The sequence below is a fragment of the Dipodomys merriami genome, unplaced genomic scaffold (genome assembly GCF_024711535.1).
Source record: "Dipodomys merriami isolate MVZ:Mamm:240054 unplaced genomic scaffold, mDipMer1.0.p SCAF_106, whole genome shotgun sequence".
In the NCBI taxonomy this organism is placed as follows: Eukaryota; Metazoa; Chordata; class Mammalia; order Rodentia; family Heteromyidae; genus Dipodomys; species Dipodomys merriami.
The window spans coordinates 4,187,989-4,213,099 of NW_027202338.1; the positions used below are offsets into that span (position 1 = coordinate 4,187,989).

The following is a 25,111-nucleotide window of genomic DNA, read 5'->3' on the forward strand; positions in this document are numbered from 1 at the left end:
CCGATTGGAGCATTTGCTAAATTAGTCCTGTGCCGGTGCAGAGGAAACTGGGATGGTGGGGGTGGGGGTGGGGACAGCGGGAGGGGGGGGGCCAGAACCACAGGGGAAGAGTACTGTTCGCCTCTAGAAAAGGTCTGCAAGGGAGGAAAACTGAGAAGGGGAGGCCAGGAGTCAAGCACAGAAAATGTGGAGAGGACATCAGGTGTTGTAGTGCATACCTGTAATCCCAGCAGAGCCAACATAACTCCACAAAATATGGAGAGTTCAAGGCCAGCCTGGGCTACAGAGCCAGCGTCGGTAACTTCTCATTAAGCCTGCCTGGCCCCTCTGGTCCTTCTCGTTCTCTGAGAATTGTTTGTGGCTGTCATAGGACCCGTGTGTCATAGGAACAGTGGTGGATTCGGGAAATTACAAAGTCATGGGACTAAAACTGTAATCAAACCGGGCGCTGGTGGCTCACGCCTGTCATCCCAGCCTCTCAGGAGGCTGAGATCTGAGGATCACGGTTCAAAGCCAGCCCGGGCAGCAAAGTCTGTGAGACTCTGATCTCCAGTAAACCGCCAGAAAACTGGAAGTGGCGCTGTGGCTCAAGCAGTAGAGCACTCCCCTTGAGCTGAAGAGCTGAGGGACAGCGCCCAGGCCCAGAGTTCAAGCCCCATGACTGACACAAGAACAAAAAAATGAGCTACACATTCAGCCTGGTGTTTTCCTGTGCGAATCTTCCTTCCTTTTCGTGGATGATCACAGTCCCTGGCTAAGAGAACCACGTGTGGTTTTCCAGCCTCCCTCCATGGGCCCTTGGGTGGTTTCCGTTTCTCCTCTATTGTCAATAGTTCTGCTATGCATATGGAGAACCTCCCCTCCCCCTCTCCCCCAGAAACAAAGACAGGTCAGTGGCTCACACCTGTCATCCTAGCTACAGAGAAGACAGGGATCTAAGCCAGCCTGAGCAGAAAAGTCTGTGACACTCCGTCTCCTATTAACCGGCAAGAAACTGGACTGGAGGTGTGGCTCAGGTGGTCGAGCGTCCACAGAGCAAGAGAAAAACCCTGGGGTGGGGGTGAGGTGGGGACGTGAAGACAATCAAGCACGCCAGACTTTGTATAGGATCCAACACTTTTAATCAGTTTCCCTTTGAGGGCAGCCAGAGAGCGGGCAAGGACCAGATGTCCAGGAGGAATGGAGGGGGGGCACTGGTCTCCTCCTTTTGGTGTCACCCTGGTCCAGGAAAAGGGAACCCAGGATGTCTGGCAGGTGCCTGAATGAAGCTTACCCCCCCCACCCCCCCATGGGACTTCTTGAAGTCTAACCTCCTGTTAACTGGGACCTCTTGGCTTCTAGAACATTCCATTCATCCTTGATGACCTCACAGCAGACTCAGACTTTATTTGAATATTTTGCAGAAGTCGGGGGAGGGGGACCCTCCCAGGCCTGAGGAACACCCCCCACCCCCGCAGTCCCCAGCCCAGAGACTGGAAATCATGCTAGATTGATCCTTGTTCACACGATCCTTATTCAACCCTGTGTCTTAAACTGGATTTAGCTCCATCCCGGAGCCCTGTGTGGCCCTTGAGGAATGCCCAGATTTGGGGTGTGTGTGTTGTGTATGTGTGTGTCCAGGCTGATGCACCTGTCCCAGTGGCTCACACCTGATATCCCAGCCACTCAGGAGGCTGAGTACTGAGGATTGAGATTTGAGGCCAGCCAGGGCAGGAAAGTCCGTGAGACTCTTATGTGCAAGGAACCACCAAAAAGCCACAAGGGAAGCTGTGGCTCAAGGGGTAGAGCGCCAGCCTTGGGTGAAAAAAGACAAGGGAGAGTTCAAGGCCCCCAGTTCAAGTCCCAGGACCTCCCTCAGACATAGAAATCTGCTGTTTCCCCTAACCTCTTCTCACATGGTGCTCCCGGGTGCTCCCAGGCTGGAGATCTCGTGACTAACTTGAAACCAGCCAGGGAACTAGGCAAATGGCACAAATCAGAGATTTGCCATCCGCCTCCCTGCTCCTTATGGTCTGTCCTCATCCCGCCTTGTCAATCAGCCCGTTTGGCTCCCGCCCCTTCCTGCCCCCCACCCCCACACCAAGGAGATCTCAGCCCCTGGCCAAGCCCCATGTGCTAACCCACACTAAAAAAACAGCACGAAAAGCTCGGAGAGGAAGAGTATATTTGAGATGAAGGCTTTGCTTCCAGACCTTGTCGGTCTCCCCATATCTACAAAGGAGAAAATGTTTTCCCTTAAAGACAACTATGAGGGGCCGCCCCTCCCCCACCCAGCTACCCCGATTCTATCAGTGTGTTGGGGTGGACTTTTCCAGTAGAAAATTCTAAAACACAGCCAGGCATGGTAGGGCATGCCTGTAATGCCAGCACTCGGGAGGCTGAGGCAGGAGGATAGTGAATTTGAGGCCAGCCTTGTATCAAAAAGAAAAAAAAAAAATAAAAGGAAAAGGAAAAACCAGAGAGTGCCAATGGCTCATGCTTATAAAGTTACCCACGAGGCTGAGATCTGAGGATCGTGGTTCAAAGCCAGCCCAGGTAGGAAAGTCTATGAGACTCTCATCTCCAATGAACCACCGGAAAACGAAGTGGAGCTGTGACTCAAGTGGTAGAGCACCAGTCTTGAGGGAAAAGGCTCCAGGAGAGTGCCCAGGCCCTGAGTTCAAGCCCCAGGACTGACACAGGAGGAAAGAAACTAAGAATATGGATGTGTATACATTATTATACAAGAAGAACATATGTATGAACTATGACCTCTAACTCCCTAGTAGCTGCAATTACAAGTGTAGACCACCAAGTCCCGCTCCAAGTTAGTTTTAGAATGTCACGTATCCAGGCATTATAATGTAAGCATGGAATTGTATCCAGGTTAACTTCATAATGTGAACTGTATCATCGACCTAAGTGGAGACAATGGGAATCTGTTTTTGGTTTTTTCTTCATGGGGGGAGGGGAATTTCTAGAAAGATCCTTGCTTCGGTGCTTTAGGAGTGACCCCGGTGGTAAGCCAGCAGCAAGATTTGCTTTGCTTCCCTCCCCGCCTCGCCCCTCCAGGAAGGGAGCAAGCGCTCAGCATCTGGGACATCCTGAGATTCGCTGTCCCAGGACCCGAGGAAGAGGCGGGGGAGGTGTGCTGTTGCAGTCTCTGATCTGAAGTGGCTAGGCAAGAGGGGGGCTGAGGGGGGGGAGACTGAGGGGGGGTCCCCTACAAGATCTGGAACTTCCAAGCGCTCTGATCCCGGCAGTCTAGGGTATCCATGGCGTTGTAGCTGAACTTCCAGGTGGCCGTGGGATCCTTGAACTCCAGGCTGTCCACGGGGCTGTAGGCTCCGTACCCCTGGCCTGACAAAGAGTTGGGGGACTGGGCGAGGGTCGGGCCGGCCAGGGGGCTCAGGGCAGGGCCCCCCAACTGGGGCACCATGGGAGAGAGGTAGGGGTCTAGGCCGCTGAAGTAGGAGCTGGGTGAGCCATAGGCCGATGGGGAGGCGCAGAAGGCCGGGGCCGGGGCATAGGTCATGGCGTAGGGCGCAGCCCGCTGGGCCTCGGGCAGAGGGGACTCCGAGGCTGGACTCCAGATGGCCACGGAGGCCACGGCCGCGGTGGGGGAGGCCGACGGGCCAGGCAGAGGGGGGCTGTAGGAGTCGGAGATGCCCAGCGGGTCCTCACACGTGTCGGTGGCCGGCTGTGGGGACATGGTGGCCTTCTTTTTGCTGGGCCGGGCCTTGGCCGGGGTGCCAGGGGGCTGCTGCTGTTGTTTCTGCTGCCTCTGTTGCCTGCACTTGGCCCTGCGGTTCTTGAACCAAACCTGGGGAGTCGGGGGAGGGTAAAGAAGGGGGGCCGACATGAGATGTAAGCACCCATGACCCCCCGGGCAGCTCAGGACAGTGAGCATTGTACTTGGGTAAGGTATATTAGAAACACACCGTCAGACGGGCGCCGCGGCGCACGCCTGTAATACCGGCGTACTCAGGAGCCATCTGAGGATTGCCATGCAAAGCCGGCACAAGGCTGGGAGACTCTTCTCTCCCACTGAGCCAGCAAAAAGCTGGGCATGGAGCTGTGGCTCAAGTGGTCAGGTGCCAGTCTTGAGGGCTAAGGCTCAGGCTCTGAGTTGGGGGTGTGGATGGGCATGGGGGGGTCTGGGAGGGTGGGGGGCCCAACATGGCACCTGGACCCTGGACTCGGGGAGGTTGATCTTCAGGGCCACCTCCTCGCGGGCGTACACATCCGGGTACTGGGTCTTGGCGAACAGGGCCTCCAGCTCCTCCAGCTGGCCGCGGGTGAAGGTGGTCCGCTCCCTCCGCTGCTTCCGGGGGGCGCCTGGGGGTGACGGAGACCCTCAGCGGCCGGCCCCAAGGTGTGGGTTCCGGGGGGCAGGGGAGGAGGTGCTTCTGAGTGTCACCCACTCACCCAGAGCCCACGTCTGCCCCCTGACGCCGACGCCCCTGAAACCAGGCTTCAGAGCTCACTCAGCCCTGGTGCTGACAAAACCGGCTTCAACTGGTGACCGACATGCTCTCCCCCTTCCTCCCTCCCTCCCTCCCTTCTTCCCCCTCCCCCTTCCTCCCTCCCTCCCTCCTTCCCCCATCCCCCTTCCTCCCTCCCTCTCTCCTTCCTTCCTTCTTCTTCCTTCCCTTCCTTCCTCCCTCCCTCCCTCCCTTCCTTCCTTCCTTCCTCCCACTTCCTCCTCCTTCATCTTTCCTCCTTCCTTCCTTCCTTCCTCCCTCCCCCTTCCTATCTCTCTCCCTCTTCCTTCCTTCTTCCTTCGTTTCTTCCTTCCTTCCTTCCCTCATCCTTCCTCCCTCTCTCCCCCTTCTTCCTTTCTTCCTTCTTCCTTCCTTCCTCCTCTTTCCTTCCTCCCTCCCCTTTCCTCCCTCCCTTCCTCCTTCCTTCCCTCATCCTTCCTCCCTTCCTCCCCCTTCTTTCCTTCCTTCCCTCATCTTTCCTCCCTCCCTTCCCCTTCCTCCCTTTCTTCCTTCTGCCTTCCTTTCTCCTCCTTCCTTCCTTCCCTCTTCCCTCCTCCCTCCCTCTTCCTCCTCCCTTCCTCCTCCCTCCCTTCCTCCCTCCCTTCCTTCCTTCCTCCCTCAGTTCCTCCCTTTCTTCCTCCTTCCCTCCCTCCTTTCTTCTTTGCTTCTTTCCTCCTCCCTTTCCTTCTCCTACCTCCCTTCCTCGCTTCCCTCATCCTTCCTTCCTGCTTCCTGCTTCCTTCCTTTCTCTTCCTTCCCTCCCTCCCTCCCTCTCTCTTTCTTTCCTTCTTCTCCCCTCCCTTGTTTTCCTCCGGCTCTCAGTCCTGCAACCCCTGAGTGCGGTGATTACAGGGGTACCCACCCTGCCCCACTCCTGGCTTTCTTTATCATTTGATGTTTACAATGGAGATCTTGTCATGGAGTCCATTCCGGCCTCCACCTCCTGATCTCCCGCCCCAGCCTCTGTGGGTGGAGACGACGGGTGTGCCCCACCACACCAGCCCCTCCCACACCCCTGAGACTGTCCACCTGTCCTGCCCTGTGGCAGAGGGACAGGGAGCAGGTGTGTGACCCCGCGTCCCAGCCTGGGCGCCCTCCTCCTGACAGCAAGGACCCCAGAAGATGCCCCCCTGCCCCCCTGCCCCCCCCCAGCCGGGCACTCACTCGGGTAGGGCACAGCCTGGCGAATCAAATCCACACTGGGGCCACTCAGGGCCAAGGCGTTGACGGAGTAGTGGGCCCCGGGGTTCATATACGCCATCATGGTCTCCAGGTGTGTGGGCCCAGGCTGGGGGGGGCCTGTAAGACAGGGGGGCAGCAGACACTGATGGATGGGCACCAGGGGCAGCGGCTCGAGTCCTGCTCCACCCCGGGTCTCTTCTTCAAGTTCAGGCTGAGGGGGGTCTCATGACGACTGGCCTGGAACTCAATCCTCCTGCCTCAGGCTCCCTGGTGCTGGGATGACAGGTGTGCACTACCATGCCAGGCCTGGTCTCTTCTTTTGGAGGGGGTTGGTCTTATCCCATGTCCCTGTGCCTCAGTTTCCTCGTGTGACAAATACGCTAGGGAGAAGTAGAGGGAGAGAAGTAGAGGCCACCATGGCTTATAACGGGAAGTTCTGGTCTGGTCTTGTTCCAGGAGCCCAGGGAGATGGGGCTCAGCCCTGGGCACAACCGGGGAGATCAGGGCAAAGGGCGCAAAACCTGGGACAGTCCTCAGCTGGGAGGGCTGGGTCTCCCTGAAAAGACAGCGAGGGCGGGGCTCTGTGCAGAGGGCGTGGTACAGCGGGGCGTGGCTATGCATTGGGGGCGTGGCCTCTCGGTGGACATGACCCCATGGCTGGATGTGACTCTTTGGGGGCGTGGCCCTACTGCAGGGTGTGGTCTGGTGAAGGGGCGTGACTCTGTGCAGTTGCCATCCAATAAGGTGGCTGTGGCTCCATGATGGGGTGTGGTGCTGTGACGGGGGCGTGGCCCTATGATGGGGCAAGTCTAGTGATGGGCGGGGCTCTGCATGGGGGCGTGGTTCGTCGCAGGGGCGTGGCTTCCTAGAGGCAGCCAGGTGGGCCATCAAGAGGCTCAGGCCAGGCGCTGGTGCTGACACCTGTCATCCACCTCCTCAGGAGGCTGAGATCTGAGGACCACAGTTCGAAGCTAGCCCAGGCAGGAAAGTCGTTGAGCCTCTTATCTCCAATGAGCCACCAGAGAAAGTGGGAAGTGGAGCTGTGGCTCAAGTGGTAGAGCACCAGCCTGGACAGAGACAACATCTAGGTTTTGAGTTCAAGCCCTAGAACTGTCACACACACACACACACACACACACACACACACTCACACTCTCACACACACACACAGAGTTACAGATATTCTGGTCCCTGCCTGGCTCACCACTGTGTGTGTAGGTCTTGGAGTTTCCAGTGTCTGCCTCCCCAGGTGTCCTGGGTCCCAGGTGTCCTGGGTCTCACGTGACCAGTTCCCCTCCCAGGTGGGGCTTCCACGGTCACAGCTGCCTGTGAACAGCGCCCCTCATCCGGGGACACTCTCTGAGTCACTGCCAAGGGTTTAGGGACAAGGACTCAGGACAGAGCAAAAACCCAGCAGAGACTTGCTCCGAGCTTCACCCTTACAGGCAGGGAAACTGAGGCTCAGAGGAGAACCAGGTCGGAGCCTGGATGCTCTGACCACCCCTCACCCTAAGATTCTCTCCCTTCTGCCCCCCAGACCCCAGAGATTCACGTCTCAGAGGAGGAAACTGAGGCCCAGAGAGGCCACATGAAGGGCACAAGGTCACACAGAGACGAAGAGAAAGGGACTAAAAAGAGACTCACGTAGCTCCAGGTCAGTCCTGGGCCAGATCCCTCCAGCTCTGCCCTCAGGGGTGGGGGGAAAAGGGTATGGGAGATGGGAAATCAAAGCCCCTGGGTGTAATAGGAACGCTAAGGAATCCATCCCAATGTGGTAACTCCAAGATGACCCTCTCACAAACCCCCTGGCTGGTCCTGTAGTGCACACACTTAATCTCTCCTGAAGTAGCCAGAGGTCCTTGGTCTCTCCTGTATGTACGAATTCCATCCCACTTAATCTTGGTTCTTCTTCTTCCTTCCTTCCTTCCTTTCTTCCCTCCCTCCCTTTCTCTCTCTCTCTCTCTCTCTCTCTCTCTCTCTCTCTCTCTTCCTCTCCCTCTCCCTTTCCCTCTCCCTCTTTTTTTGAGTCTTATTTAGCCCAGGCTTTCCTGGAGCCCTGCATTTTCCTGCCTCAGTTTCCCCAAATGATGGGATTACAGATATGGGCCACGACACCCGTGTTTATCCATTCTATCTCTGTCGTTCAGCTATCCTTTGAGTCAACCAATATTTGGCACATGCCAGCCGGCACATGCCAGGCACTGGGAAGAGAATTGCAGTTTCGTAAGGAGCGAAGTCCGTACAAAATTGCAAAGCCGAGCATGGTGGCTCATGTCTGAAATCTCAGTCTCTTGGGAGGCAGCGATTTGGAAGAGTGAGGACCAAAGCAGCCTGAGGACAAATAAATAAGTACATAAAAAAATAGCGAGATGCCATCTCAACCAACAAGTTGAGTATGGTGGTGCACACTCGTGGTTCCAGCTACATGGCAGGTGTAGGTTGGAGAATCTAGATCCCAAGCCAGTCCTGGGACAAAAGCAAGAGAAAGTATTCACACCTGTCATTCTAGCTACTCAACAGGCTGAGATCTCAAGCCAGCCTGGGCAGGAAAAGTTCTTGAGACTCTTACTTTCAACTAATTATAGAAAAAGCCAGAAGTGGCACTGTGGCTCAAGTGGTGGAGCGTTAGCCTTGAGCGAAAAAGAAGTTCAGGGACAGTGCCCAGGCCCTGAGTTCAAGCTCTAGGACTGGCAGACAAAGCAAATAAAACCCAAAAGCTTCACAGGCTAGGGGTAGAGACTCAAGGGATAGAGTGTCTGCCTAGCAAGTGTGAAGCTCTGAGTTCAAATCTCAGTTCTGCCAGAAAGAAAGAGTGGAAGGAAGGAAGGAGAAAGGGAAGCAGGGAGGAAACGCAACAGGAAGATGACTTGAATAGGAGCTGCCTTTGCAGCCTGAAGAAAGCCTTCGGTTTTCATAGCCTTGTGCGCGGCAGCGACCAGTCCCCCCTTCCATCTAACCTCAATCCCTCCTCATGCTGTGCCCTAGGAAATCTGCTTCTCCCCACTTCTCCCTCTTACCTTCCAGAAGACTCTTTTGCTTCAGAAGCACAGGTTGGCAATGCCTGTTGGGCCAGAGCCTTGGGATCTCAGGAGCAGAGGAAGCCAAGCTCTGCGCGAGGGCGGATTTAAGCTCCCGTGGGCAGTGATGTCATCTGCTATGGCCTGGATTGGGGAGGGTAATCCCCACCAAAGTGGGGGCTCTCCCCCCCACTGGGCTCCAGGAGGTGACATTGGGCTTCAGGGGAGGGGCACCCCTCCACTTAATCCCCTCCTCCCCTTCCCTGGGACATCTGGGCAATTATTGTTGGTGGGGAAGGGAAGCCCCGGCTTCCACCTCCTCCCCCTGGCAGGGAAGTCCTGCCTTGTGTCTAACTGGTGTCCTTCCAGCTTTGGCTGTTGTCCCAAGAGGGACGCATCCAAGAGGAAGGAGGGAAATGTGTGTGTGGGGGGGGAGGGGGAGGGAGGGATTGTGAGAGATCGTTTGGGAAAAAAAAAGACGGGCACAAGGCTTTACATTCATCAGTGTACGGCCTGATTGTTCTTGCTGCCTACCTCAGTTTCCCTTTTTGGGCCTGCTTTTGCCTTGATCTCAGTCTCATCCCTAACCTTGCTGTCTCTATGTCTTTGGGCATAAGATTTCCTTCTTCTTCCTCCTCCTTCTCCTCCTCTCCTTCTCTCTCGTCTTCGGTGTATTGTGTATACACCTGTCTCTCTGTCCGTCTGTCCGTCTGACTCTGGGTCTCCCCAGCTCTCTACTGGTCAGTCCTTCACTTTGCTATCTTTCTGTCTGTGTAAGCCCCCCCCCGCCCCCACCCCCTGCTCCCCCCCTCTCGCTCTCCCTGTCTTTGTGTTTCCTTCTGTCTGTTCCCCTGTCTGTCTGTCTTTCTGAATTAACATTTATTAATATCTCTGAGCTTCTGGTACCCACATGGGCCCAGCCGTCCATAATCCCCCCTGTCCCGGCCCTGGGTCTCCCAACCCCCCTCCCCTCCCCTCCCCTCCTCCCTCCCAGCACCCAGCCTCCTGCTGGGAGGGATTAAGGCTGTGCCCAGCCAGGGCGGCTCTCATCAGACTGAGGAGGGGCTGACAGCCGCTCTGAGGGGACAAGATGTCCCCCTAGGAGCAGAGAAAGGGGACACACTGCCCTTTAGGCGGGGGGGGGGGGGGAGAAGGTTCTAGAAACTTCCCCCAGAGTCTGCCCAGGTTGGGGGTGGTGGTGCACAGGGAAGATGCCAACTTAGGCCGAGTCTACATCCAGAAAGGGACCTCTGGGAATGAGGGGTTTGTTCACCGCTCCCAGAAAGCCGGCCCTGACACCCCAATTTCTCTCCCACCAACTCACCCTTGTCTGGTCCTTCCCAAAGGATGGGCTCCCCGCTTTCAGGGGATTACTAAAAACAAGGACATCATGGTGGGTGGAGGTCAAAGAAAACGCGTGCGTGAATAGGAAAGCGCCTTGTCCACGCGGGTCATGTGCCCTGGGTGGTCTGTCCTTCTTGTTGTTGAGGGGGGTTGTTTAGTTTGGGGCTAGTCCTGGGCCTTGAACTCAGGGCCTGGGCGCTGTGCCTGAACTTTTTCACTCGCAACTGGTGCTCTATCACTTGAGCCACAGCTCCACTTCTGGCTTTTTGGTGGGTCATTGGAGAGGAGTCTCATGGACTTTCCTGCCCATTCTGGCTTTGAGCTGTGTGACCTTAAGATCTCAGTCTCCTGAGTAGCTGGGATTACAGGTGTGAGCCACTGACTCCGTCATTGGTGACTTGATTTTCTATTTCATTTCCACCTTCTATGGATTGAATGGAGTCTGATGGAATTCCTCCCCCCCAGCCCCCTCCCCCACCTCAACCACCCATGGACGCAGGCACAAAGTGACAGTTCTCTGGGGGGTTTTTGTGCTCAGAGAGTCTGCACTCATGGGAAATAGACTCAGGGGGTCGATGGATAAACCAGAAGACTTCCAAACACACAAGGGGGTGTGTGACCCACCAGACCCGAGCGAAAGCCAGGATGGGGAACAAGGCCCCAGAGACTCAGCTAGCATGTGCACGGGGCCTGGGGTTCGATCTACAACACTGCATAATAAAAACAAACACTTGGGGCTCGGAAGGTGGCTCAGTGGTAGAGCACTTGCCTTGCATGCATGAAGCCCTGGGTTCGATTCCTCAGCACCACATAAGCAAAAAGAAAAAAGCCGGAAGTGGCACTGTGGCTCAAGTGGTAGAGCGCTAGCCTTGAGCTGAAGAGCTGAGGGACAGCGCCCAGGCCCAGAGTTCAGGCCCCACGACCAGGCCCCCCCCCCAAAAAAAATTAAAACAAACACTCCACCATGCCAGCAACACAGAAGCTGAACACACCGTCCACACTGGGAGGAAAGCAAGAAGGGAATCCAGGAAGAAGGTGGGGGAGATGTGGGAGATGAGGGGGTCCCTGTGTTAGGAAGGAGGTAGGGGTGGGCTGGCTGGCTGTGGGGGGGCCCTGTATGGAACCCCTCATTGCTTCAGGGCTGGGAACCCCTGAGGGCCGGCCCCAGGCTGACTTTACCATTTGGATTTCTTAAGTCACCAGCACAAAAAACAAAGCAAAAAAAAAAAAAAAAAAGCCACAAAAAACAAAAACCCAAACCAAACCCATAGCTCACCCAAAACCTCTCTGCACCTGGGTGGTCATAGTGCTCAGGTAAGTCACAATTAGTCCTGGGTGGAGTCTACAGGGTGGGTTGGGGTAGGGAGGGTCGAGGGAGGGAAGGCATAGCCCAAGGAGAGGTCTTAAAAACCAAGTCCCACAATTAGAAGCGTTGTCTTAAACCTGGACTGGGGTAGACCATCTCGGTGCAGGAGGCTGGAGGATCAGAGTCTGGACACTGGAGGCTGGAGACCAGAAGCTCCAGGCAGGATGCAAGACTCCAATGATCTGCAAGGTAAGTGAGGACTGGGAGGCTGTCCCAGTGCGGGAGACAGGATTCGATCCTGTGGCCCAGGCTTCTGAGAGCGCTTTCTAAATGTCTCCCCAAGCATGAGCTTCCTGCCCTGCAGGATGGGGGAGACCCGGTGGAGTTTGGGGAAAGAAGTTGAGCAGACCAACATTTGGTCTGCAAATCTCAGGGGTCCCTGGGGCCCTTAATGGGGGCGTGGGGGAGCTTGGACACCCACCACCCCCAGCTACCCAGGGCATTCTGGTGAGGAGGCTGCTGAGGTCTCCCTGGGGAGAGGGTCTAAAAACCCCAGAGGGGTCGTGGGGCCGTGGGGCCATGGGGCCTGAACTCTGGGTCTGGGCGCTGTCTCTGAGCTCTTCAGCTCAAGCTCAAGCTACTACTTGAGCCACAGCGCCATTGCCAGTTTTCTGGTGGTTTATTAGAGATAAGAGTCTCACCGACTTTTCCAGGGCTGGCTTTGAACCGTTATCCTCAGATCTCAGCCTCCTGAGTAGCTGGGATGACAGGCGTGAGCCACCAGAGCCCTGGGGCTAAAGAGGTTTTAAAGCCCATTTCAAAGATGGGACCACTGAGGCCAGAGAAGGGCTGCTTGAGAGTCGGAGGGTCTGGCCGGCTGTGTGCTGCCCCCCTAACCTCCCCCTACCGGCTTCCTCTCTCCTCCAGGCTTCCCAGTGAGCCCCCCGTTTCCGCCCTTGCCTCCCGCAGCCCTGGACCCTTACCTGGCCCCAGGTTTCTCGGGGCCCCACGTCCCCACCGCGGCCCTGGGTGGCCCCGAGCTTCCAGGCCCCTGGCTTCCTCCCTGCTTCCAAGGGCCTGCGCCGGGGCCTGCGCCGGGGCCTGAGGCCTTGGCCGCCCCCGTGTCTCCAGAGCCTCAGGCACTGGGGGGACCCCGGTTTCCTTCGGGCCCTGCTGCGCCCCTCCTGCCTCCAGTGCCTGCACTGGCGGGCCCAGCCCTCTCTCCCAGGCCCCAGGCCGCCCCCACGCCCAGGCGGGGCCCCTCTCCCCAGTCCCGGGGCCCCTCTCCCCAGTCCCGGGGCCCCTCTCCCCAGTCCCGGGGCCCCCCGCGGAAGCACCGGCAGGAGCGCACGGTTTACACCAAGGAGCAGCAGGCAAAGCTGGAGAAGGTCTTCCTCAAGACCCGGTACCCCACTTTCTACCATCGGGAGATACTGGCAAAGAAACTGAAAGTAGAGGAGCATCAGATTCAAGTAGGTTCACCTCCTCCCCCGTTCCCCCTTCCATTCTCCCACTTGTCCCCCCACCTGTCCCCCTCCGCTCCCCCCTCCTGTCCTCCCCTGGCCTCCTTTAGCACCGGCTGGGTTAGGGCCTGAGAGGTGCCCGCCAAAGGCCCTGCAGGCCGAACCCCCACCCTTCCACAGGGGATCCTGGGGTTCACGCCAGCCTCCCCACACCTCGTGCTGTGGTGACCCCCTGCCCCTCTCTGGGGGCCTGCCTGCGGTTTGAGTCTGAGTTCCCTGCCCCACCCCCTCGGCCCATCTCAAGGTCCCTTTGTGTCCCCATCCCCCTGCAGGTGTGGTTCAAGAACCGTCGGGCGAAGCAGGCTCGGAATGGGCAGAGAAAAGAGCAGTTGTCTGACAGGCAGGACGCCCCCTGCGCCCCCCCTGCGCCCTCACACCCGGCCCCGAGCTGGGGGCCCGCCATGGCCTGGCCTATGCCAGCCTCTGCCAACTGGGACGGTGGGGACCCCGGAGGCCCAGGCTGCTGCCCCTACCCCCCGGTGCCCGGGCCTTTCGCCTGCCCACCCGTGGAGCCTACCTGCTCCGGCCTGGGCCAGGCACAGAAGGCTTTGGGGTACAGCTTGCTGGAGGCCCCAGCTGGAGCAGCTGCTTCAGCCAGTGCTTCTGCTGAGTTTCCAGTTCCAATGGAGGTCCTGGCCTCGGCCCCGGACCAGGCCCTTGCCCCTGCCTCTGCTCCAGCCCAGGCCCCTGATCAGGCCCTGGACCAGGCCTCTACCCAGGCCCAGGCCCCAGCACTAGCCCCAAACGAAGAAGTGCCTGATGATCTCCTTGAGGATATAGACATCTTGGCCCTGATCCAAGAGGACTTGAACTCCACCAACACTCAGCTCTTCCCAGATCTCTTCTTCACCTAATGGCCGGCCTCTCTCCTGTCCCGCTGTCCCTAGACCCAGGACAGTTCTGAACCTGTTTATTCTATTTATTTCACCCAAATGGTGGATGGGGGTGCAGGAGCTTCAGAGCACTGGGCCAGTGCGTGGATGAGCTACATTGTTCTTGGTGCAGTTCAGTCCTGGGACTTGAACTCAGGACCTGGGCACTTCCCTGAGCTTTTCTTTGCTCAAAGCTAAATGCTCTACCTCTTGTGCCACAGCTCCACTTCTGGCTTTTTTTTTTTTTTTTAAACCTGGGCATCATGGCTCACACCTGTCATCTTAGCTACTCAGGCTGAGATCTGAAGACCTCAGTTCAAAGTCAGCCTGGGCAGGAAAGTCTGTGAGACTTATTTTTGATAAACCACCAAAAAACTGGAAATAAAGTGGTAGAATGGAAGTGGTAGAATGCTCACCTTGAGCACAGAAATATCAGAAACAGTGCCCAGGCCTTGAGTTCAAGCCCAGGACTGGCACACACACACACACACACACACACACACACACACACACACACACACACACACACACACATATTGGAGATTAAGAATCTCATGGAGGCTGGGCACTGGTGGCTCACTCCTGTAATCCTAGCTACTCAGGAGGCTGAGATTTGAGAATTGGGGTTCAAAGTCAGCCTGGACAGGAAAGTCTGTGACTCTTATCTCCAATGAACCACCAGAAAACTGGAAGTGGTGCTGTGGCTCAAGTGGTAGAGCAGAAAGAAAAAAAGCTCCTGGAGGGGGTGGCGGGGCAGGGATTGGGAGGGAGAGTGGGAGAAAAATGAGGGAAGGGGTAACAAGTTTGACAAGAAATGTACTTACTACCTTATGTAGCTGCAACTCCAATGGCATATCATCTTTTGACAATAAAAGTAAAATTAAAAAAAAAAAAGGAATCTCATGAACTTTTCTGCCTGGGCTAGCTTCAAACCATAATCCTCAGATCTCAGCATCCTGAGTAGCAACAGGTAAATCTAGATTGTTCTACCACTGAGCAACAGATGTTTCCCTGGAGGACTGAGAAAATAAACATTCTTACCCTTGAGTTCTTGTCCAGTGTGTTTTGATTTCATTCAGATACATTATTTCTTCATGGGAATTTTTTTCTTTTTTTTTGTCAGTCATGGGGCTTGAACTCTGGGCCTGGGTGCTGTCCCTCAGCTCTTCAGCTCAAGGTGAGCACTCTACCACTTGAGCTACAGCGCCACTTCTGGTTTTCTAGTGGTTTATTGGAGATAGGAGTCTCAGTCTTTCCTGCCCGGGCTGGCTTTGAACCGAGATTCTCAGATCTCAGCCTCCTGAGTAGCTAGGATTACAGGCGTGAGCCACCGGCACCCGGCCTTCATGGGAAATTCTTGTGGGAAAATAAAGGCTGTAGCTCTTAGCTTCTATCTTTTGCGTGCATGTGACTTTTTACTTTCATGGAATAAAATATTCAAGGGAAAAATTAATGTTTTGGGGCTCAGTTGTGGGGCTTGAACTCAGGGCCTGGGAGCTGTCCCTGAGCTTTTTTGCTCAAGGCGAGCACTCTGCTACTTGAGCCACAGAGCCATTTCCAGTTTTCTGGTGGTTCATTGGAGATGAGTCTCATGGACTTTCCTACCCAGGCTGTCTTTGAACCATGATCCTCAGATCTCAATGTCCTGAGTAGCTAGGATTATAAGCATGAACCACCAGTGCTTGGCAAGAAAATGTAATAATGTCTGTGGTTATTTCACTCTTGCTTACTGTTAACAATATTCATTGCTTAATGCTGGTGGCCCATAGGTAGGCAAGGAGCTGACTAGAGGATCTGTACTTCAAAGACAGCCAGATTCTATAGAAGTCAGATTCTATCTCCAAGACATTGGCAAAAAGCATGGCTGGCGGCATAGTTCAAGTCCTGGTAGTTACACACAAAATTCACTGCTTGACTGATGTATTAGTTAAAAATAGAAACAAAAAACCACCAATGATTTTCCAAATATATAGGATATTATTGCATTCTTTTCTGTGCTGCTATGGAGCTTGAACTCAGGTACTCTTTGTTGTTGTACTTGGTGTGGGCCTTGAACTTGGGGGCCTGGGTGCTTTCCCTGAACTCTTTTTGTTCAAGGCTAGTGCTCTACCACTTGAGTCACAGAGCCATGTATGGCTTTTTCTGAGTAGTTTATGGGAGGTAAGAGTCAAGGATTGCCCTGCGGGGCTAGCTTTGAGCTCTGATCCTTTGATCTCAACCTCCTGAGTAGACAGGATTAGGCGTGAGACACGATTCCTGGTGTGGTTTCTTGTTTTCTTCAGTTGGCTTTTATTTATTTTTTTGTAGGTCGTGGGGCTTGAACTCTGGGCCTGGGTGCCATCCCTGATCTCTTCAGCTCAAGGCTAGAGCTCTACCACTTTGAGCCACAGCACCACTTCCGGTTTTCTGGTGGTTTATTGGAAATAAGAGTCTCACAGACTTTCCTGTCTGGGCTGACTTTGAATCTCCATTCTCAGACCTCCTAAAGAGCTAGGATGACAGGCGTGAGCCACCAGTGCCTGGCTGGGTTGACTTTTTCACTTAAGGCTAATTCCTGTCTTCCTTCTGTATCATTTGCCGCCCCCTGGTGGCCTTGGTGCCCCTGGATTTGTCCCATAGCTGGGCCTCTGGCCCTGTTTGCATCCTGGTGAGCCAAAGCTCCAAGCTGGCTGGGGCAGAGTTAGATCCCTGTGGGGGAGGCAGAGATGGGGAAGCCAAGAAGGGAGGGACTCACAAAACACCAACATCCAGGGATCTGGTCTCTGGGAGGGATGGGAGCAGAGGTACAAGGGAGCCCTGGTGTTTTCTGGGAGGAAGAGGAAAGGGAGGCTCAACTCGGATGGTGGATTGAGGGACTACCCTCTTGGTCTGTGCAAGAATGAATGAAGAGATTGTTGTATGTACATTCACTTTTTTTTTTGTTGGTCGTGGGGCCTGAACTCTGGGCCTGAGCAGTGTCCCTCAGCTCTTCAGCTCTAGCGCTTTACCACTTGAGCCACAGCACCTCTTCCAGCTTTTTCTGCTTATGTGGTGCTGAGGAATGGAACCCAGGGCCTCATGCATGCAGGGCAAGCACTCTACCGCTGAGCCACCTTCCCAACTCCTATATGTACATTGTTAGCATGTATGTATGTATGTGTCTGATATGGAGGCTAATTGTGAGAGGAGAGCCAGAACAGGAGGAAGAGAGGGTGAGGAGGGTGAACATGATTACAGTAGATCATACACATGTACAATAGCATGATGAAGCCCATGAAAGATTCTAAGAGCCAGACACTGTGACTCGCACCTGTAATCCCAGCTACTCAGGAGACTGAGATCTGAGGATCACGATTCCAAACCAGCCTGGGCAACAAAGTCCATGAGACTCATCTCCAATTAACCAGCAAAAAAGCTAGCAGTGGGCTGGGAATGTGGCTCAATGATACAGTGCTTGCCTAGCATGCATGAAGCCTTGGGGTTGATTCCTCAGGAATCACATACACAGAAGCCGGAAATGGCACTGTGGCTCAAGTGGTAGAGTGCTAGCCTTAAGTAAAAGAAGCTCAGGGACAGTGTTCAGGCCCTGAGTTCAAGCCTCAGGACTGGTACAAAAAGACAAGGGGGAAAAAAAGGAACAGAAAAGAAGATGGACCTGCACAGGTGGGTGAGGCCACCCTGAATTCAAACCTCTGGGTCACCCACCCAGCGGTTGTACCCATGCGGACACCAGGGGGCAGCAGAAGACCATAGGTCCAGCCCGGGGCGGGGGAGGGGTGGGAGGTGGAGGGGGTGGTGGTCCTGGGTCCCTACCTCCCCAAGCCCCACTGGGCTTCCTGAGGATTTGGAAAAGATCGGGGAGAAGCCACAGAACCAATATCCCATTGGTTCCCTTAGTGTCATGGAAAGTCAAACCAAACAGAAAGCACAAATTCAGCAAGTACATGGAGCGCTTGCTGGGTTATGGCATTTAAAAGGGAACAACCTTTTAGGAATGAAATCCTGCCAATCCCACATCCTAGATGCTTCCATTCCAGCCCGGGGTTTATGCATGGCTTAGGAGACCTAGCGGAAGGCTGCCTTGGAGCAGATAATGAACCCTGCCAAGACCTGTTGGGAAAGGGGAGGTGGTGATGGAGGGTTGTAGGAGTGTAGTACAGGGAAGAACATAGTCAAAGTACATGGTGAGCTGGGTACCATACTCACAACTGTAATCCCAGCTGCTGAGGAGGCTGAGATCTGAGTGAGGGTTGCGGTTCAAAGCCAGCCTGGGTGGGAAAGTGAGACTCTTATCTCCAATGAGCCACTAGAGCCACAGCTCCACTTCTGGCTTTTTTTTCCTTTTTTTTTGTTAGTTGTGGGGCTTGACTTCAGGGCCTGGATGCTGTCCCTGGCGCTCTACCAGTTTGAGCCACAGCTCAACTTCTGGTTTTCTGGTGGTTCATTGGAGATAAGAGTCTCATGAATATTCCTGGCCAGACTGGCTTTGAACCATGATCCTTAGATCTCAGCCTCCTAAGTAGCTGGGATGACAGGCATGAGCTACCACCCTAGGTTGTCTGTCTTTCTGTTTCTCTTTCTGTCTCTCTTTCTCCTCTTTCTCTGTCTCTCTCCTCTCTTTGCCTGTCTTCTTATCTTGTTTTCTGTCTCTCATTTCTCTGTCTGTGTCTGTCTCTGTCCTCTCTCTGTCTCTTTATCTGTCTCCTCTCATTCTCTCTCAGCCTTGGCAGTTTAGACAAACACCAGTCAGGCATTTTTCATGGCTGTTATTCGGTTTGTGGTAATAAATCAGAGCCCAGAGATTGGGACTAGAAAGTCACAGAGATAAAGCATCTCTTCATCCACTCCCAAGGGCATTTTCTACATCAGACCTATGGCTTCCCATGTTGCCCTTGGTCCTCACAGGTGGGAGTTAGGATTTCTCCACTGGAAGTTTTCTTCCCTTTGCTTGCCTGTCTGTGTGAGCAAGGCTTTACGCCTCAGCCCAGGCTTGTGTGCAGTCCTGGGTAGATGTGATCTCTATCTATCTATCTATCTATCTATCTATCTATCTATCTATCTATCTATCTATCTATCTATCTATCTATCTATCTACCTACCTACCTACCTACCTACCTACCTACCTATCTATCTATCTATCTATCTATCTATCTATCTATCTATCTATCTATCTATCTATCTATCTATCTATCTATCTATCTAAAATACGTTCTGCACAATGACTAGGCCTGCAAGCTTTGAGTTTCCAAAGAGGCAGGAAACCTTAGGGATGGAGCCATGGTCTTGAGCTGTGTGGAACAGATGTCCAAGTTCAGCATGACTTCAGAGATGGTGGCTCCTGGGTCACACACAGAGCCAGAAATGTGCAAATTATAAAAATTATAACAAAATAAAAAAGGAGCTGGGCATTGGTGGCTCACGCCTGTCATCTTAGCTACTCAGGAGGCTGAGATCTGAGGATTGCGGTTCAAAGCCAGCCTGGGCAGGAAAGCCCGTGAAACTCTTATCTTCAATAAACCACAAGAAAACCAGAAGTGGTGGTGTGGCTCAAGTGGTAGAGCGCTCGCCTTGAGCTGAAGAGCTGAGGGACAGCGCCCAGGCCCAGAGTTCAAGCCCCATGACTGACAATAAATAAAAAATAAAAAATAAATTAAAAAAGGGCTGGCAATGTGGCTTAGTGGTAGAGTGCTAGCCTAGCATGTATGAAGCCCTGGATTTGTTTCCTCAGCACCACATACACAGGAAAAGCTGGATGTGGTGCTGTGGTTTAAGTGGTAGAGTGCTAGCCTTGAGCAAAAGAAGCTGAGGGACAGTGCCTAGGCCCTGGTTCAAGCCCGAGGACTGGCAAAAGAAAATTAAACATACACACTCACACAAAAACAGTTGAAAATGGGGTGCTGGTGGCTCATGACTGTAATCCAAGCTACTCAGGAGGCTGAACTCTAAGGATCATGGTTTGAAGCCAGCCCAGGCATGAATGTCCAGGAGACTCTTATCTCCAATGGACCACCAGAAAACTGGAAGTGAAACTGTGGCTCAAAGTGGTAGAGTGCTAGCTTTGAGCAAAAACAAAGCAAAACAAAAACCTCAAGGACAGCACTCAGGCTCTGAGTTCAAGCCCCAGAACCACCATCACCAACAGAAAATAAATAAAATTTTAAAAAATGGAGAGATCCAGATGGCAGTGGTTCACGCCTGCAATCCTAACAACTCAAGAGGCTGAGATCTGAGGATCAAGGGTCAAAGCCAACCTGGGTAGGAAGTCCATGAAAAATAAAAGCTAAGAGGAGGCGCCCAGATCCTGAATCCAAGACCCACGTGGGTGTGTGCCTGCGTGCACACACACACACACACACACACACACACACACACACACACACACACACACACACACACACACATCAAAAGGGAGGGAAAAATAAGACTAGCAAAGAACATGGGAAGAAAGCCACAAAGACAAAGTTGATTCTGTGCAGGCTTTGAACTCACAGCATCTGTCTTTGTTGCCTATCCTCTGCCTTCTTCCTCAACCTTCCTTTCCAACCTGCCTTTTGTTCTCTGTTGTGGGGGAACCAAGGATGGACTTTTGGATGAGGGTCCCATCCATTGTTACTTGATACCTAGATACTTAGGGCCCCAGCAAGCCCCCTTGGGCACCTCTGGGTGCTTTGGAGGCTAGTCCATGGTTGATTTGATTCAGCACCACGGACAGCGCCACAGGGCCCAGCCCCACAGAACGGAGACACCAGGCCCTGCCTTGAGTTTCCCGGTACTGGGGTGCTGTAGCAGGGCCCAGGGAGCTTGAGCTGCACCCCATCCAGCCACAGTCCTGCAGAGTCCTGATGGCAATCAGATTTCATGGCTTCATCTTCCCTGAGGATTGCTTTTGTAATGGTAAAGTACAGCTTTTATTGGTCGCCAGGTCTCACAGTACATAGTTGTTATAAAACAAGGCAATCAGGAACTAAACTGCTTTTTCTTTTTTTTCTTCCTGGCCAATCCTGGGCCTTGAACTGTCTCTAAGATCCTTTTGCTTTAGGCTAATACTCTACCACTTGAGCCACAGAACCACTTCTGGCTTTTTTTTTTTTGGTAATAGAGATAGGAGTCTCACCGACTTTCTTGCCTGGGCTGGCTCTGAACTGCAATCCTCAGATCTTAGCCTCCTGAGTAGCTTGGATGACAAGCCTAAGCCATTGGTGCCCAGCTTCTTTCTATTTATTTTTGTTCAACCCAAACCATTTTAAGTTGGGTGCCGGTAGCTCATGCCTGGAATACCAGCTACTTATGAGACTGAGACCCAGAGGATCTGGGCAGAAAAGTCTATGAAACCCCATTTCCAAAATTACCATCAAAAAACAAAGACGAAACTGAACACCAGTGGCTCACACCTGTGATTCTAGTTACTCAGATGGTTGAGATCTGAGGTTCTCAGTTCGAAGCCAGCTTGGGCAGAAAAGTCCATGAGACTTTTTTTTGGTTGTGGGGCTTGAACTCTGAGTCTGGGTGCTGCCCCTCAGCTCTTCAGCTCAAGGCTAGAGCTCTACCACTTCAGCCACAGCGCCACTTACGGCTTTTTCGGCTTATGTGGTGCTGAGGAATCAAACTCAGGGCCTCGTGCATGCAAAGCAAGTACTCTACCACTGAGCCACCTTCCCAGCCTTTTTTTTTTTTTTTAATTCAGCTGTTAGTCTGGACTCAGGGCCTGGCACTGTTCCTGAGCACAAAGAGTTGTGCTCAAGGCTAGTGCTCTACCACTTGAGCCACAGCGCTACTCCTGACTTTTGAGTGGTTTACTGGAGATGAGTCTCATGAGGACTTTTCTGCCAAGGCTGGCACCTGGCTTCTTGAGACTCTTATCTGCAACTAATCACAGAAAAATCCAGAAGAAGGGCTGGGAAGGTGGGGCTCAGTGGTAGAGCGCTTGCCTTGCATGCCTGAGGCTGTGGGTTCGATTCCTCAGCACCACATAAGCAAAAAGAAAAAAAAAAGCCAGAAATGGTGCTCAAGTGGTAGAGCGCTAGCCTTGAGCTGAAGAGCTGAAGGACAGTGCCCAGGCCCAGAGTTCAGGCCTCATGACCGGACCCCCCCCAAAAAAAAAAAAAAGAAAAAAGAAAAGAAAAAGCCAGAAGTAGTGCTGTATCTCAAGTGGAAGAGGACTAAGCCTTGAGCAAAAGGAGCTTAGGAACTGCACCTAGGCAGAGTTTAACACTTAATAGGACTAGGGAAAAACAACAACAACAACAACACTGGGCTCTGGTAGCTCACACACCTATAATCCTAGCGACTCAGGAAGCTGAGATCTGTAGATCACGGTTCAAAGCCAGGAAACCCCATGAGACTCTTATCTCCAATAAACCACTCAGAAAACTGGAATTGGTGCTGTGGCTCAAGTGGTAGAGCGCTTGCCTTGAGTTGAAGAGGGCAGGGACAGCACCCAGGCCCAGAAAAAAATCAAGAATGGAAGCCTGGTTCCAGAGTGCTAGAGTAGCAAGCAAACCCAGTGAATATGAGGCCCTGAGTTCAAACCCTGGGAAACCAAAAGGAAAAACCAATCAAGTACTATAACCAATCTAAAATGAAAGGTTTAGAAAAGCTAAACCTTTCAATGTGCCGGTGATCAGTACTGGTTCTCTGGTGTTGGTGTTTCCACAAAGGCCCTTGACCCATGTCCTAGCCATATTCTTTTTTTTTAAATTATTTTACTTTATTGTTATTATAGAGGGGATGTACAGAGGGATTACAATGACATGAGTCAGGTAATGAGTACATTTCCTTTTGAACAGTGTCTTCTGTTCCCTCATTCTCTCCCAGTCCCTCCCTCCCGTCTCCACCCATGAGTTGTATAGTACACTTTCATCCATGTCCAGTGAGCTCCACTGCCACATTTTTTGCCCCTTTTGCCTCAAGTTCTGTGTCCTCTCCCTCCTCCTCCTAAGATACGTACATGAATATATCATACATAAGGTAAAGAAGACAGAATCATCAAAAAATTTAAAAGGAGCCCTTAGTTTCCATGTCTTGGAGTTTGTTTCAGTATGTATATTATTTTATACAAATATGAAGAGGCACTTAGGCATTGAGCCTTTGTGTTTCTCTCCTAAGAGAAATCCTCTTTGGTCTCACTGTGTGTGAGTATCTAGAATCCTGTATAATTGGTTATCTCCCAGTGCGTTTTAGAACTAATGTCTGCATATCAGAGAGAACATGCACTGTTTGTCTTTCTGAACTTGGGTGACCTGACTTTTTGTTTTTGTTTTTTTGGTCGTGGGCTTGAACTCTGGGCCTGGGCGCTGTCCCTCAACTCTTCAGCTCAAAGCAAGCGTTCTACCACTTGAGCCACAGCGCCACTTCCGGTTTTCTGGTGGTTTATTGAAGATAAGAGACTCACAGACTTTCCTGCACAGGCTGGCTTTGAACCTCGATCCTTAGATTTCAGCCTCCTGAGTAGCTAGATGACAGGCATGAGCCACCAGTGCCCAGCTGGCTGACGTGACTTAACATGATTTGTTCTAGTTCCATTCATTTCCCTGCAAATGACATTATTTTATTCTTTCTTTTTTTTGGGGGGGAGGGGTCCAGTCGTGGGGCCTGAACTCTGGGCCTGGGCGCTGTCCCTCAGCTCTTCAGCTCAAGGCTAGCGCTCTACCACTTGAGCCACAGCGCCACTTCTGGCGTTTTTTCTTTTTGCTTATGCGGTGCTGGTGGAATTGAACCCAGGGCCTCATGCATGCAAGGCAAGCGCTCTACCACTGAGCCACCTTCCCAGCCCTCTTTGCTGATCTTTTGTTTGGATGGCCTGTCCTGTGGTGAGAATGGAGTGTTAAGTCTTCCACTATTCCTGTGTTGGGTCTATCATGTTCTGCAAGCCTGAAAGTGTTTAATGTATTTTAGATGCTCCGTGAGTTGGCGCATAAATATTAACCACTATGATTTTTTCTCTTTATGAATCATTCCCCTATTAATACGTAAGCCCTTCCTTGTTTCTTTGTATTGCTTTTAAATGATTGTCAGATATCAGTATGGCTACGCCTGTCTTCTTGCATGATGCATTTGCATGAAAGATCTTTCTCCATCCTTTCACGGAATTGGTATTTATCTTTGACTGTGAGATGGGTTTCTTGAAGACAACAAATGGTTGGATCTTTTGTTATTATGACTTTTTGCTGGTCCTGGGGCTTCAACTCTAGGCTTGGGTGCTGTCCCTGACCTTCTTTTGTTCAAGGCTAGTGCTCCACCACTTTGAGCCAAGCTCTACTTTTAGTTTTCTGGTGATTATCTGGAGATAATAGCCCCACGGACTTGCCTGTTTGGGCTGTATTCAAATCTGGATCCTCAGATCTCAGTCTCTTGAGTAGCTAGGCTAACAGGTGGGACCCACTGGCTCCCAGCTTGGATCTTGTTTATAGGTTTTCATTGGGAAATGGAGTCTATTACTGTTTAAAGGTCACTATGGAGAGTATTGTCATGTTTCCTGCCACGTTCTTTGTGTGTTTTTTGTTTTTTTGTTGGTTGTGGGGCCTGAACTCTGGGCCTGTGCACTGTCCCTGAGCTCTTCAGCTCTAGGCAAATGTTGTATCACTTGAGCCACCACGCCACTTCCAGCTTTTTCTGCTTATGTGGTGCTGAGGAATCGAACCCAGGGCCTCATGCATGCGAGGCAAGCACTCTACCACTGAGCAACCTTCCCAGCCCTCCTGCCACATTCTTATTTTCCTGTGGTTTGCTTCCTTTCTTCTTTCCTTCCTTTCTTTCTTGACAGTCCTGGGGCTTGAAATCAGGGACTGGGCACTGTCCCTGAGCTTCTCCTTTGCCTTTGGGACTGTTCTGGTCTGCACCTGGCCAGTGAGAACTTGCAACCATGGGACAGGCACTCCTATTATACCTGGGACCCCAAGGGAAAGCACACAGACCTGAGGAGGTTTGCCTCTGGTGGGGGGGGGGCCTCTTTTTGCCTTGTCTTTCTTGTCTCCCTGTTTGTATTGTCACCTGCCCCTTCGAGCCTGCCACCACTGCCCAGTCATGTGCAGCTGCTCTGGCCGCCTGACTCAGTTTCCCTGCCCCCAGCCACCTTCCATTTTCCCTTCTCCCATCTCGATCCTCAGCCTCCAGGGAACTTGTCATCTCTTACACACCCTTATCTTCTCCCAGGCTCCTTTCCACTCCCAGGGGCAAGGCAAGCCCCCGAGGCCCCGATCTCCCTGGAGACACCATTACCCTTCATTCCAGCCTGGGGAACTGCCGGTGGACTCCCCAGTCCCCGGGGCCCCCATGGGCCACACACCCCTCCACAGATCACACAGTGCCTTGGTGGGAAGGAACCTCCCCCAGAGACTCTTGTATTTGTACTAACCTGTAATTAAGCTAACTCTCTTCTCCAGGTGATGATTTCCTGTCTCTCTCACCTCAACTGCCACCTCTTCCA

At 52.9% G+C, this 25,111-nt stretch overlaps 1 protein-coding gene across 1 annotated transcript; it reads right to left on the reverse strand.

Annotated features, from left to right (window-relative positions):
* Nucleotides 1-3,202: 3,202 nt before the first annotated feature.
* LOC138812002 (cone-rod homeobox protein) lies at nt 3,203-5,730 on the reverse strand. The gene is made up of 3 exons (XM_069999963.1): nt 5,628-5,730; nt 4,166-4,317; nt 3,203-3,802 (listed from the first exon to the last, which is right to left on the reverse strand). Exons 1-3 carry the CDS (start codon nt 5,725-5,727, stop codon nt 3,203-3,205), a joined length of 852 nt encoding a protein of 283 aa, XP_069856064.1. The 5' UTR covers nt 5,728-5,730.
* Nucleotides 5,731-25,111: the final 19,381 nt, after the last annotated feature.